Genomic DNA, 16248 nt, shown 5'->3' on the forward strand with positions numbered 1-16248 from the left:
AAACCTTTACTGCGACTGAATTTGAGTTGTCACCTTTCTTTGGTGGACAGAGCACACAGGATGACACCGCGTTTATGGCGTGGGAATGTTGTAAAAAAGGGTTATACATTGAAGGCAACGAACAGATCTGGGAGCACAATCTGGTCACAGCGGGACATTACATTGTTTCCTACATGTGTCCTTACCTTTCGTTCCGGCGGTGTGTGTGTGTGTGTGTGTGTGTGTGTGTGTGTGTGTGTCTTCTGGGTAAAAACATGGGGCGTGAACGACATCCGGATGACATTGCTTTCCGTGAAAGCACAACCACAGACGATTTACGTGTATTTGCTTATCATTTGAAAAAGATATTTTGATTGTGTATGTATTGGATTCTTGACTGCTATGTTTCAAACGCCCACGAAAGGATCCCTCTGTGAGCGTGTGTGCGTGCGTGCGTGCGTGTGTGTGTGTGTGTGTACGCGTACACACGCACGCACGCACACAGACACAGATAAAGACACAGACAGACACTTGATTTTAAAATATCTTATCTTTCTAGACGTAAACTGAGGTATATTTTTGCTGAATACAAGATTAAAAAAAATAGGTCACTGGTGCGGAGTAAGGTTCGTTCAAGTCTTAACTTCTTGCATTGGAAGAAAAGGAGTAACCGGTGTAGTTATCAGTTTTTATACCCTCTGTTTGTTTCCCCTCCTCCAAAAATCTATCTATCTGTCTAACTATTCTATCTACATGTCATATGTGTTTATTCTTTTGATGAGTATTATGATTATGTTTCTAATTTGTAATGTATAAATATTTAGCAATAGCAATAGCAGTGTTAGTAGCAGCAGTCGCAATATCAGCAGGAGCAACAACATCACCAGTAGCCGGGAAGTAGCAACGGTACAGTAGCAGTATTAGTAGCAGAGTAGTAGAATTAGCAGCAGCAGCAGTAGTAGTAGTAGTTGATCAATGCATAAAGCAAAAACAGTCCCCTCAAGGCCCGATGTGTACGGGCAGATCAGACCTTTCAATTAACGAACTTGAGAAAGATAAGTAAATCAGAAACAATGTATCACTACAGTGCAGTTCCAACAAAAATGACCTACAATTGAACGTGATACACAACACAGCACCACACCACACCACACACACAAGGCAGAATTTTGACCAGAGAAAAAAAAAAGTCGAAGGTCAGGTTAATCCTAACACCGGCCTCTTTATACTTGTTGAGTATAAAAAAAAAAAAAAAAAACATTTAAAAGAAACTTTTTTCCACAATGGCGAACAAGAACAAGCCAGTGAGTGTTAGTGTGCAAACGACCAACACAAACTGGAAAAGTCCTTTGGGTTTGTTCTTGTTGCTGTTGATTGAAGCGTTGGTGTTAGCGTCGTTAACAGTTTGGCAAAATGAATCTCTGGAATATTTTTCAGAAAATGCGGAAACAGGACGACGTCTTCTTCTTGAACTTGAAGATGTGTGTGCTCTTAAGGTTTGTGAAAATCGACCATTGCATGATCTTCATAATTTCTTTGCTTGGTTGGTTGGTGACACTGCATAAGAAATAACACCAACAGAAACTGGGTTTTAATGTGTGTCTGGGAATAAGTCATTTTCGAACAAAAACAGTTGAATCTTATCATTAAAACAGTTCAGGTGCAGTAGTCACAGATTACTTATTGAGACCGGAAGACGTTATAATATTCCACGTGAGTGAATATACCCTCTTGTAACTGCGATACGGATGTGACTGAAGGCGAATTCCATTTCGCTATAAAATGCCCGAAATTTGCATGTCTTCAAAATGATTTCAATGCAATGACATATTTGATTCAACTTTTTTATTCTTAAAATTTGTTGAAAGCAGGGAGAAGTGTATGTGTGTTTGAAAGTGGAAAAAAAATAATCAAATATGGGAAAGATTACAAGACGATTATTATCGTTGTTTATCTGTTTTCATACCCAGTTTCATGGTTTTAATTCACTGTTTACGCTTTGATATTGGTGAATAATGCAAGCGCTGTCATTTCATATCCCCCATGCCCCAGTGGGGCACATAGGATTATAATTATATTCTTGATTGTTGGTTCTTAATTCTTGTGTGTGCGTCTTGTGTTTTCCTGTCTCACAGACGCGTTATTGTAATGCGCTTTCAGAGGCTTAGCAAGCGCAATGTAAACGTACCACTATGATCATGATCATGATATGCAGCAGCAGTAATAGTAGTAGCTGCAGAAGTAGTGGTAGAAGAAGTGCTCTTATTGTTATTATCATTGTTGTTGTTGTTGTTGTTTTATCATTATTATTATTATTATTATTGTTATCATATTATTATTATTATCATCATCATCATCATCATATTATTATTATATTGTTGTTGTTGTTGTTGTTACTATTATCATTATTATCATTGATATTAGGAAGAAGAGGATAGCGGAGACACAGACACAGACACAGACCTGACTCGCAGAGGACGCCAGACTCTGTCAGATATGTTTCAAGAGCTGCTGCAAGCACAGAAACTGGTGCTGAGCAACGTGTGTCGGCAGTCTCCCCGTCTCTGTCAGTTTGGTGAGAAAACTGTTATTCTTGATACTTATATAGCGCCTATCCTCGGCCAGAGACCAAGCTTAACCCTTTCACCGCCAGTCAATTTAGAGTACAAAATTCCCTTGTGGTATAAACACAGAAAAGACAGTGGCTAAGAATAGCTGGGGATTCCCGCTGCGATGTATAGAAAATATGCCCTATCCTACCACCGAACATTAAGAGCAGTAGGTTCATGGATAACAGACCAAGGAATGGTCACCTTTCAGTGACATGGGTCCTCTACCACGCCTGTGCATAAATGCGAGCTTGGCGGTGAAAGGGTTAATCAAGCGCTTTACAAACACGGAGTCATTTTCAAAGCAGGCTTCCTGCCTGGCTGGATGGAGCCGACTGACAGTTGCAATGCTCAGGTGCTCATCATTCGTTTCCCGTGTCGTTCCGCGAAGCTTCAGTCAATATATAGATAGATAAATAAATAAATATATATATATATATGTGTGTGTGTGTGTGTGTGTGAGCGTGTGTGTGTGTGTGTGTGTGTGTGTGTGTGTGTAAGAATGGATTTTACCAAACCATTTGCCAGGGACAACTCTCCTGTTGTCGCGAGGTTGTTGTTGTTGTTGTTTTTTTTTGTTGTAAGCAAGTGCTTACAGTGTACCATCACATTATACGTAACACAACCTTTTTTCCTTCTGTTTGTTTTTATTATTATTATCTGCGTGCCTGTATGTGTGATCTTTCGCTGTGCGTAGACTATACGATTGATCCTTTCATTGCGAGGTGAGACTACGGAAACTGAACGATTCACACAGGAAGGAAGAAGGTTTCAAGGCTAGACTTGGAAGACCTGAGCTGCAGACTTGAACGAAATAAGGGAGCTCATTCCAAGAATGGGGTCAAGAGTCGGAGAGAGAGCTCTGCGTGTGTGTTTGTGTGAGTGTGTATAGGAAGCAATGGAGGAGGAAGAGAATTGGAGCACAGGGAAGGATTACGTATCTTCTCTTTCTTGACCTTACCAAGAACACTGCAACCTCTTTGTTCAGTGATTAACCAACAACATACAAAAGGTCCCGTACCCTTTTACGTCAAGCAGCTCAGTGAATTCATGTCCATTCTGTCTAGGAAGGCGGGGCTCTATGCTCTTCTTCCGCCGTTTTAACTTTCCCAAACCAAAGTCAGGTACCCATTCACACCAGAGTGGGGTGAGGGAAAATTGGAGTAAAGTTCTTTTCCCAAGAAAGCAACACCAAGCCAATACGGGGCCTCGAACCCTGATCATTGGTGAACACTGGCCGATACTGCCACTGCGACTCGAACAACAATATAAAAAAAAAAGAAAAAAAAAAAAAAGAAAGAAAAAAGAACGAACTGAAAAGACACAAACAAACAGCCAATGTGAACAGAAAAACAAGTCACTGACAAATTGTGATTATGCGACTTTGTTCAAAAGATTACTGTTTTCCGGTTTTAAACTGGACAACAATGATATCATCTTATTGCTGGTGTTGGTGAAAAAGAAAATCTTGAATCGATGACACATAAGTGTCAGAACTACCGACAACATAATGAATCATGCTGATGTTGAGATTTAGTCAGAATGACTATGTGAATGAAGATGTAATAGCATTGAAAATAATAACATCGAAGGACATATTTCTATAGTTTTTTTTTGTTTTTTTGTTTTTTTAATCGCTTGCGCTGATTACTAATTGAAAGAAATGTTTGTATAGTTTAACCTGTTTGTTTCTTTACAGGGTCGAAGGGCCAGCTCGGAGAAACAGGTGATAAAGGTAAGAGCATAGGTTTACATGTGTAAAGTGTGTGTGTGTGTGTGTGTGTGTGTGTGTGTGTGTGATAGACATGGAGACCATGGCAATGTTTTGTTTTGTTTTCAATGTACAGTCATATGACACAACCGTTATTGTCGATACCGAGAATGTCACTGAACAGAGATTCTGCTGACAAGGCGGGGTGCAGCAGCGAACACATCAGCCCAGATAAAACTGGACCAGACCACGAAGAGTTTGTAGATCTCGTTCCGCATGTGCTTGGGTGTCAGTGTGCTGTGTGTTGTGGATACGTTTTCCTTTTCTCAAATTGGACAACTTAACACGTTCTTCCTCTAACATCTTTTTTTTTTCATCCTGTTTTAAGAACCAGTATGTACAATCCACATTATTATTGCTCGAATATTCCAGTACAATATCGTCTGATTCACAGAATAACACATCGGCACAATTAGATATATTCCAAATAATCTTTAGAAGTGCTGTGTTTCTGTTTGTCCCTCAAGTGTCTTTGTACCAGTCCTCTCTTCTCCTCTATACAGACCCCTCGGATGTCCAGTGGGTGTCTGAATGACCCAACCTTTAGCTTCCGTCGTCAGAATTGTGGTATTCTTTGTCAACATTCACCTCTTCAGTATAAGAGCCTTCCGCTTGCAATATTTTGATGATGGTAATTGGGGTGAAACGCTGTTAACTTCGTCTCTTTCGCCGTTCGTACGGAGAGGGTTAATGCAGCAACGTAACTTTTCACAATGCCAGCATCGAATCCGACCACTGTACTTTCAGTTACTGCCTTATTGTCATTGTCGGGTTGTTGATGAAACTGAGAGGTGTCACAGAATGATGAAGAAGAAAGATCTAAGTTGTCTGGCACATGTGACACAACTGTTGTTGCCTCTTCGTTCTGGTCCATGCACACACCGGAATGTGTTGTGTGTCTGTCCGTCGTATCAGTTTGTTTGGATCGATTGTCAGAAAAAGTGGGATTGTGAAAATGGATAGAATTTTCAATATATAAAAAAAAATGGAGATTTTTTGCAGTGAATACCTTGTCTGCATTCATTTTGGGATTCACACTTATAAGATGCACACACTCACAGAGATGTATGTATGATGTACACATACCATACATAACTCACTCACACTTGACTTACTCTCACTTACACTCACTCTCACTTACACTCACGCTCAGTCACATACTCACTCTCACTCACTGATGTATTTATCTATTATTTATTCACCTTTTTTTTTCTCAAGGCCTGACTAAGCGCGTTGGGTTACGCTGCTGGTCAGGCATCTGCTTGGCAGATGTGGTGTAGCGTATATTATGGATTTGTCCGGAACGCAGTGACGCCTCCTTGAGCTGCTGAAACTGAAACTGTCAGAAAAAGACTGTTCCTTCACAACACAGTCAGCATCAGCTGCAACACGTGCCTGTCTTTCTCTCTGCTGCCTGGATCTTTCCTGGTCCCGTCTAATCTGACTTGGCGGTTTCCTCCTTAAGTATTGTACCTGCGTGCTGCGGTTCAAGACGGGGTCCGCCATTGTTGTTGACATTTCGGTGTCACTGGCTTAAAGTCTTAACTCCCGAGAGCAAGGTTTCGGTTGCGCCCCTTTTCTCTGCATTCAAATTTTGTATTACGTGTAGCTGACACATTTTGTACTTTCCAAAGTCAATTCAGGTCTAGATTGGAAGCTGCTAGGCAAATCTCGCTCTCTGCCATAAATGAAGCCAAACCGTAGCTTTATTAGGCTTTTATTTTGAATAAACCTTCACCGACGTCACAGTGTCAGACTCTGGTGAGAAACTGGCTTGATTCAAATCGCCCGCCATTTATAGTCCGGTTCAGGCTTTAAGTCGCCAGACGACCACTGTGCTGTCGCCGTCGCCCACCACTTTACAACTCGTCAGTGCAATGTCGGTCAGTAGGGCAGACAGGGTTTTCTCCACAGTCGCAGAAAGCCCAGTCTCTGGCATTTTGAGACAAAACTGACGATTTTTTTTTGTTTTACGCGGCTTTCTCAAATGTCACCCTGTCGCTTCGTGTGTGTGTGTGTGTGTGTGTGTGTGTGTGTGTGTATGTGTGTGTAGGGGGGTGGGGGTGGGTCTCTGCGTGTGTGTCTGATGATAAAGGGATTGGAGGTGATAAGAAAAGGGATAATAAGAGTGAGATAGAGGGAGACAGACAGAGAAAGACAGACAGACTGACTGACTGACAGACAGAGACAGATGGACAGCGAAAGACAGACAGACAGAGACAGAAGGACAGCGAAAGACAGACAGACAGACAGAGGCGAAAGACAGACAGACAGAGACAGATGGACAGCGAAAGACAGACAGACAGACAGAGACAGATGGACAGCGAAAGACAGACAGACAGAGACAGATGGACAGCGAAAAACAGACAGACAGACAGACAGAGACAGAAGGACAGCGAAAGACAGACAGACAGACAGAGGCGAAAGAGAGAGAGACAGACAGACAGAGACAGAAGGACAGCGAAAGACAGATAGAGGCAGACTGACAAAAACAGAGAGACAGAGGCAGACATACAAACAGAGAGGGGTGAGGAGGAGTCGGAGGAGGGTTGGGGGCGTGGGGGGGAGCGAGAGGGGTTCCTGCTATACACCACTGTTCTGATCAGACCAACACACACACACACACACACACACACACACACACACACACAACACAGGCATGCCTGGGGACCAGGGCCGGAGGGGAGAGCGGGGCCCGACAGGACCACGGGGCCACAAGGGACGCCAGGGGACACCAGGGGACCGAGGGACCACCGGCCCTAACGGTTCTCAGGGTTACCCAGGACCCAGAGGGCTCCAGGTGAATGCTTTACTTTAAAACTACCCTGTAAGCAACTACCGGCCCCCCTCTCTCTCCTCGCCCCCCACTCCACCCCCCCCCCTGCCCCCTCCCGCCCCCCAACTCCCACAAATTCCACCCTGACGATGCGGGTGGGTGTTTACTGGTTGATTTCAATCTGTCTTTTAGCTTTTTTGGTTTAGATTATTTTTCTTAAATTTCCTATTTTGATTACACATAGGCAATTGACACAAACGTGCACTCTCTCTCACACACACACACACACACACACACACACACACACACACACACACACACAGGGGAGATAGTAAACGAAACAAAAGAAAAAGAAAGAAAAGAAAAACACATACTGACAAAATCTAGTGAGCATAAGTACTGTATATAAGTATGTTAGTCATTTGAATGTGTCAAACAGAAGAGAAAAACACCAATTCCGCCCAAAACATATCATTTGCATGTAGCATAATATGTATTTTATATGTATACCTTCTTTACCTAACAGTAAATCATTTGAAAATTGCACCATTAATTCACATAAAAAATATCTGGGAGTTTTAGTATCTATAGTTTGAAATTAATGGACGTGTTTATATTTTGTTTTGTTTTTTGTTTTTCCAATGAAAGGTACATATGGTAGCTTTTCTGAATACTTCAAATTGCCAGACGGTCTCAAGACAGGGTGAGATGCTGTGACGGCATTTTCGGAAACGTCTTCCGAGTGAATGTAACACACACACACACACACACACACACACACACACACACCTATACACACCTATACACACACACACACACACACACACACACACACACACAACACGCACATGCGCACACACACACACACACACACACACACACACACACACACACACACACCACCACCACCACCACCACCACATCAACAACAACAACAGTTTACATAGGCAAAATAGCAACACAGCGAATCGGGTTCACCAGTGTAGTGATAGGCAGCGAATCGAGAACAGGGTTGGTGAATCGGTCGGTGTAACACCGCCGAACACACACCTTCTCCTTTTCTTAGGGAGCGACAGGGGAGACAGGAACCAGCGGCCCAAAAGGTGACAGAGGGGACACGGGCCCCGCGGGACCACACGGACAGACAGGGACGCAAGGACCCAAAGGCTACCCTGGTCTCATGGGGACCATGGGGACCACGGGCAGGGCAGGGGAGACCGGTCCTCAGGGACCAGCCGGGGAGAGGGGACCAGGTGGGGACAAGGGGGCCAGGGGGGAAACAGGTCCCAAGGGGTCCCTGTTGCCTGATGGCTGCGTCTGCGCGAGTGAGGAGATGCTTCGATCTTCTTCTCCTTCTTTTTCTTCTTCCTTCCTTCTTCTTCTTCTTCGTTCGTGGGCTGCAAATCCCACGTTCACTCGTATGCACACGAGTGGGGTTTTACGTGTATGACCCCGTTTTAACCACGCCATGTATAGACGGCCACATTCCTTTTTCGGGGGTGGTGGGTTGATACGATACAATACAATACAATAAAATACAATCCGATACAATGCAATCCAGTGCAATGCAATACAATACAATCCGACGCAACGCAATGCAATACAATGCTATGCAATACGATACAATGCAATGCGATGTTATTCAGTATAATGCGATGCAGTATTATTCAGTACAATGCGATATGATATGATACGATACGGTAAGATACAGAACGGTACGATACAATACGATACAGTACAGTACAATACAAGTATGATACAATATGATACGATACGATTCGATGCCCTACGATACAATGCAATGCCCTACGATACGATGCAATGCCATACGATAAGATAAAAATTAATGCAATAGCATACAAGACACCACATCTATTAGTCATTTGTTCATCCAACTGGAAATTAACTGTGCATCCACAGGTTCATCAGTCACACTACATAATCTGTCAGCTCATGCGGTCGAGTCCAGCGCACACAAAACATGCCAAAGTTTGGGCTAAAAGATCAGCTTCAGTACTGAAAACAAAAAGAGATACATGATGCAAGATACAGCAATACGTTGCTATCTCCAAACGAAGAAATTGTTAACAAGTTTGCTGATAAAAAAATGAGACATATCAAACAGCGCTTGCATTTCCGCCACAGAACATCACAAAGATTACTTTCTTTCTTTCTTTGTTTCATTTTAATAATTTTTATTTTACCATGCGCACACGTTCCGACATGAACACTCATCCATAATAAATCTATTTTATAGAAAAGATATGCTCAACACCGTATAAGTTCATGATATAATTAATGGTATGCTATGCCCAGTGACCTAGATTGTATTTGTATTGATAAACCAGAAATAAGGTAAGTAAACAAATTTATATAAATCATTCAACACGAAAATGCAAAGTATAATGCACACATTGCCAGTATATACTAGAGGGTGTGTGTGCGTGGATCTCCCACTCTCTCTCTCCCTCCTCCATGACGGTTTAACCCATCTCGTGCAATTTTCTTATGCACTGCATTCTCTTCTGACTCGCAGAAATGCCTACCATCCAGGGCAACTTCAGCCAAGTGGAGACCGTTCCCCATCGCCGACCCCTGACCTTGCACTGCGAGACCAGCGACCCTCGGGTCAAGGTCGAGTGGCGCAGGACAGACCGGAAGCCCCTCAAGGGAAGCGTGACGATTTCCGGAGGGGACATCACCTTCACTGCAGTCACGGCGGAGGAAGAAGGGATGTATGAGTGTGTCGCCGCTTCCGCCTTCGGTGACGTGTCCAAGACGGTGAAAGTTCGCGTGCTTGGTGAGCTGGTATTGAAAAAAAAAAAAGTATTTGTATTTGTATTTCTTTTTATCACAAGAGTTTTCTCTACGTGAAATTCGGGCTGCTTTCCCCAGGGAGAGCGCGTCGCTATACTACACCGCCACCCATTTTTTTTTGTATTTTTTCCTGCGTGCAGTTTTTTTTTTAATTTGTTCTTCCTATCGAAGTGGATTTTTCTACAGAATTTTGCCAGGAACAACCCTTTTGTTGCCGTGGGTTCTTTTACGTGCGCTAAGTGCATGCTGCACACGGGACCTCGGTTTATCGTCTCATCCGAATGACTAGCGTCCAGACCATCACTCAATGTCTAGTGGAGGGGGGGGGAATATCGGCAGCTGAGCCGTGATTCGAACCAGCGCGCTTAGATTCTCTCGCTTTCTTGGCGGACGTGTTACCTCTAGACCATCACTCCATATATATATATATATATATATATATATATATATATATATATATATATATATATATATATATTTTTTTATGAAAAGCAACTGATTGATAGTGATAATAAAATCAAGAACTGAGTGAAGTAACTAAGTAACTAAGAAAGTACTAAATGCGTGAGTGAATGAATGACAGAATAAATAAATAAAATACAGTAGCAAATTAATGAAGAAGTGAATGGGTACAGAACAACAACAACAACAGCAGCAGCAACAATGGCGACGACGATGATGATGGTCATCATCATTATCATCATCACTATCATCATCACCAACACCATCACCATCATTATCATCACTACCACCATCATCATCATCATTATCACCATCATTATCATCATGACAGACAAAGTGTTTTGTTATGTTGTGTTGCATGGTGTTGTGATACCTTTTGTCACATCAGATTTCTGCGTGTGAAATGCGGACTGCTTCCAACAGGATGGGTGTGTCGCAACAATGCTGTGTCTTTTGTCTCTAAAAGTTTTATTCGTTGTTTTTTTTTTTTATCACAGGGGATTTTACTTCTGAATTTTCCAGGTACAACAAACTTTTTTTCTTTTCTTTTTTTTGGCTGGTGGTTCCTCTACATGTACTAACTGCATGCTGCACACTGGACCTTGGCTTATTTTCTCACGCGAATGACAAGCAGTCAAACCTCAAATAAAGATCATGTGGAAGAGGTTAAAAAAAAAAAAAAAGAGATGATAATTAGTATTTATACAGCACTGAATCTTGTGCAGAGACAAATCAAAGCACTTTCAAACCATTCACACGCATGCATAACTCTAAACTTGAGAAACTGAAGACAAAATAATAATAAAAAAAAACTAGGACACTCGTTTCCAAATCGGGTGCATCACCACAAGGCGACCGTGTGTGTGTGTGTGTGTGTGTGTGTGTGTGTGTGTGTGTGTGTGTGTGTGTGTGTGTGTGAGTTTGTGTGTGTGTGTGTGTGTGTGTGTGTGTGTGTACATATGTAAATGTCTGTCTGTCGTTCGGTCTGTATGTATGCATGTCTGTATGCATGTGTGTGTGTATGTGCAGCACCATCCCCAAACGACTGTGACTTCGAGCAGGACCTGTGTCTATGGACCAACAGTGTGCACGACAAGTTCGACTGGACACGCCACAGTGGTCCTACCCCTTGGGCCAGAACTGGACCTAAAGTGGACCATACTCTGAACAGTGGTCAGTCTTTTGTAGCAGTAGTAGCAGCAGCAGCAGCAGCAGTAGTAGTAGTAGTAGTCGTAGCAACAGCAGCAACAGCAGGAATAATAGTAGTAGTAGTAGTAGCAGCAGCAGTAGGAGTGGAAGTAGTAATAAAAGTGGCGATGACAGTGCTAGTTAAAAGTTCAGTTTTCATAACCCACAGCGGCAGTGCCTGGGAAGGTGGAGCCCAGTCCTCTTCTACTGCCGCTTTTAACTTCCCCGACCGAGGTCAGGAACCCATACCTGAGGGCTGTGAGAGAAGGTGAGGACAATCGGAACAAAGCACCTCTCCCCATGGACACAGCACCGATATCGAAACGGATGTCTGGAACTCGGATCACTTGAGAACATTGGATCGGAAATCCAACGCTTTACCGATTCTGCTACGCCTACCCCTTCAAGTTGTTAATTTTCTAGTTTCGAGTTTAATAAACCATCAGTTCCTACAGGAGCATCGGAGGTTTCAATATCGTTTAACAAACAACATGCCCAACACGTACACGTGTGCACATGCAAATATATTCAACCTATGTATAAATGAACAAAAAAACCTAAAGAGATAATATACACCTTTCCCCCCTTTATTCGTTTCAGCTCAAGGCCACTACCTATACATTGAGGCGTCTGGCAGTCGGCTGAACGGTGACAACGCCCGTCTGGAATCCATGCCTCTCAACCCGTCTGAACCCTACTGCCTGACTTTCTGGTACCACCTGTACGGTTCTTCCATCGGCAGCATCAATGTCCGCATCAAGGTGGGTTGCTGACATAACAATATTGGTCAAACGTGTGCCTCAAATGGCATACATGGTGGCTCATTCACCGATCGAAACATCACTGGAAAGACTGTCCTAGCGAACATGTGCTCTGATGCATGGTCTGTATCGAATATGTACCAGTTTCCTCCTTCTTTAATTTAACTCACTCAGTACGGCCAGTCCTCTCTTCTCCTCAACACAGAACCCTCGGATGTCCAGTGGGTGTCTCAATGACCCAACCTTTAGCTTCCGTCGTCAGAATTGTGGTATTCTTTGTCAGTATTCACCTCTTCAGTATAAGAGCGTTCCTCTTGCAATATTTTGATGATGGTAATTGGGGTGAAACGCTGTTAACGTAGTCTCTTTCGCCGTTCGTATGGAGAGAGTTAAACAAAAAATTGAACGTCACGTAGTCTTTCACGGCCATCGGGGCGGTGAATTCATATCCAATTAATTTTGTCTAGGGCTTAGCATAAGAAGGTTGGGCCCAATCTTCTCCTTTCGCCATTTTAAAACCTTCCTCAACGTAAGTGGTGTACCTATTTACAGGTTGCTTTCTTGTAATTCAGAGATTTCTTTCTTCTTTTTTTTTCTTTTTTTCTTTTTAATCACCGCTCTAGCAACTTCCACTCGGATAAATAAAGACGTAATGCATTTTATTCCTTTTGACTGTATTGTTTAGTACTATATTGCAATACACTGTATAATACGAATATCGCATTTCATTGCATGGCATTTCCTTCCCTTGCTCAGAAAAACGGTGTGACCGGTCCCCCGATCTGGTCTCAGGGCGGTCCCCAAAAAGACCAGTGGGAGCAGGCCGTCCTTGACATTGATCCGCAAACAACCCCCTTCTCCCTCATCCTAGAGGGCGCTCGGGGCAGCTCCTTCAACGGCGACGCCGCCATTGATGACATCACAGTGAACGAGTCACCCTGCGCAAGTGTCTCCGCGTCTCTGATTGGCTGACTTTAAACGGGGCTAGATCTACTTAGGGAGTTAAATGGTTGTAGGGAATTGATCGGTTGGGATTTTTGTTGTTGTTGTCGTTGTTGTTGTTGTTGTTGTTGTTGCACATCAACTAAATGTGATGTAAACACGATAAATTTTTATCACCTGTAACCCAAGAATTGTAATGCATTTAACTTCTTCGATCAGCTCGCCATTGACATGAAATAGAACAGTTTACAGGGAGCTTTTGACGCTTCTGTCTTGTTGAAACTATGAAGTGTGCCTATTTTTCGTTGAATGGAGACTCAAACGGTGAAATTCTGACCATTTAGTTAACTGGTCAATACTTTCCTGAAGAGAAGAGGACACAATAAATGAATTAGTATTACAGAAATTATAGTGGTAACTTTGGCAAACCGGTATGCCGTAGTTAATGGTGATAATGCACATGAGGTTATTTAAGAATGAGGCCGATTCAACATTTCTCTGAAACTGCTGATGTGATAACCTTATGACGATTTCTCACGGGATGAATTCCTTTCTTGATTATGTAACACAAAATGGAAAATGGTCGTTGCGGCCAAACGTTGAGCTGTGTATTTCTGTTACAGTCTTGGCAGACGCTGTATACATGTGGTCAATGAGTGTCTTTTGAGATGTGTGTGATTCGTGTTTGTTTGTCAGTGAACTGATTTGTAGTCATTGAAGTCATTGAAGAGCAGCGAAGCATCTTCCATCATTGATGTCAATTTCTCAGACCAGTCAGCATGTTCTGCAGGGTTTCTTTTAATAAAGCCAATGTGAATCTGTTTTGATTTTATTGTGTTGATTGTACTTTATCCACATTCATTAAACACAGCGGTCTTCAAGTGGTTCAGTTTTAACTGATATTCTCCTGAACATAAATAAGTGAACCTGTTTCCTTTCGATTATATGGGTCTTTGCGAATGACATTATTAGACCCAAACCAAGTACACATTCTGATTCTGTCAATGCAGGATTGTATTCTCGGTGTTAAATCCTAGATGACATTCAACAAACTAAAGTTAAACGATGAGAAAGCTGAAGCTATGATTATTTCCTCTGCAAGAATGTCCGCATCTACTTCTTTTCCTGCCTCTGTTGTGGTTGGTGATGCAACAGTTCAGTTTTCTAAATCAGCAAGGAAACTTGGAGTCATTCTGGAATCAAACCTCAGCATGCATGCTCTGGTAGTAAATCTGATACGCATCGTCAATTGTCAGCTTCGTCGCATCAACTCTATCCGTCAGTACCTTTCTGTTGAAACTACTAAAACTCTTCTTTCTGCTTTTGTGCTGTCACAAATCGACTACTGCAATTCTCTTGTCATAGGCTGTCCTCATAATATTCTTCAGCGAATTCAAAAACTTCAAAACAATGCTGCCCGTCTGACTCTCAGAGTCCCACGTACTGATCACGTTTCTCTTCACCTCTGCACTCTATACTGGCTCCCCATTGAAGCGAGAATCAAATACAAAGTTGCGTGTCTCTGCTATTCTGCTTTCCACTCCGCATGACCTACATATCTTTCTGACCTTATCAGTGTTTACACTCCCGCAAGAAATCTCCGCTCTTCCTCTGACTGTTACCTTTTGAAACTTCCTCGTGTCAATACAAGAACCTATGGTGAACGTTCTTTCCCCTTTGCTGCTCCTCACATCTGGAACAACCTTCCTCATCATATCCGTGCATCTGATTCTACTTCTGCTTTTCGCTCATCACTAAAAAATCATTTTTTTTAAAACCTATCTATACGCACTCTCAGCTTCCTTGTTCTCAAACACCACCCATGTCAGCTCATCTGGATGTATGAAGAGTGAGAAAGGGAGAGTGTGTGTGGGGTGGAGGGGGGGAGGGGTTTTGAGAAAGAGTGGTCATGAATGTTTTACGTAACTTGTAATATTTTTGTTTCATGTAAAGCGCCCTGAGATCTTAGAGAGAGAGGGCGCTATAAAAATGCATATTATTATTATAGTAAGGCATTAGTAATTCAGAGTCCGGCATGTGTCGATATAAGATGATAAGAGAGAAACAACAGAAAATGATTCCGAAATTGCTGTAGCCGTACAATGTCACAACAGGTATTGGAATTACCACAGTGGTAAAGCCGCTACCCACGTCAGAAATTTATGCTTAAGTGGTACTTAAATGAAATTGGGGTTTGGAAGCGATGCGAAACCGGCATTATCATAATCGGGGAGGAGGAGGAGGAGAAAGAGAGAGAGCGAGAGAGGCGATACGAACCTGGCATTAACATACCATGAGAGAGAGAGAGAGAGAGAGAGAGAGAGAGAGAGAGCTCGGGAAACGACGCCTTAAGTGAGCAATTTTGCACATGCGTGTACCGAGGAAACAGTGGTCATTTGGAGATCTGGGGTCACCTCCACTCTCTCGGCCAGAGGACATTCTACACGGTTCACAACAAGTTGAGGACCATTCGGAAGCCTGCACAACATTCTACGTGGAGGCATGGTGAAATGATACTGAATATTCGGCGCAAATAGCTTTGCATGCAGCTACACTTTACACTTTCTTGCACGTGCACCTTCATTTTATTTTCCACAATGAAAAACCGCAGCTTTCGTATATATACCACTGAACAGCAGTCATTCTTCGGCTGAGACATCGAATTTTCAAACGCATTGTTGAAGCTGTTCATGGCGCCATGTGTGCCTGAAACAGTCGTTTGTGTTCTCAATAGTCGACCGATAAACATAGAGGACAAAGAGATAAAAAGATTTTATTGTACCAATATTCATAGACACCAGAAATTGTTGTATTGCTAAACATTTACTCATCCTTGCACACAGTTTCAGTTACAGTAGCTCAAGGAGGCGTCACTGCGTTCGGACAAATCCATGTACGCTACACCACATCTGCCAAGCAGATGGATTTGCACACAACTGCACT

The 16248-nt window shown here is 42.7% G+C and overlaps 1 protein-coding gene across 1 annotated transcript; it reads left to right on the forward strand.

Moving 5' to 3' along the window:
- The first annotated feature begins 1342 nt into the window (after nucleotides 1–1342).
- Nucleotides 1343–14127, forward strand: LOC143298909 (apical endosomal glycoprotein-like). Its single transcript, XM_076611940.1, has 9 exons — nucleotides 1343–1475; nucleotides 2404–2554; nucleotides 4288–4323; nucleotides 7017–7159; nucleotides 8202–8460; nucleotides 9672–9935; nucleotides 11444–11587; nucleotides 12203–12363; nucleotides 13120–14127. Exons 2-9 carry the CDS (start codon nucleotides 2476–2478, stop codon nucleotides 13333–13335), a joined length of 1302 nt encoding a protein of 433 aa, XP_076468055.1. The 5' UTR covers nucleotides 1343–1475; nucleotides 2404–2475; the 3' UTR covers nucleotides 13336–14127.
- The last annotated feature ends 2121 nt before the right edge of the window (nucleotides 14128–16248 follow it).

This window comes from Babylonia areolata, chromosome 24, assembly GCF_041734735.1.
Source record: "Babylonia areolata isolate BAREFJ2019XMU chromosome 24, ASM4173473v1, whole genome shotgun sequence".
Taxonomy (NCBI): Eukaryota; Metazoa; Mollusca; class Gastropoda; order Neogastropoda; family Buccinidae; genus Babylonia; species Babylonia areolata.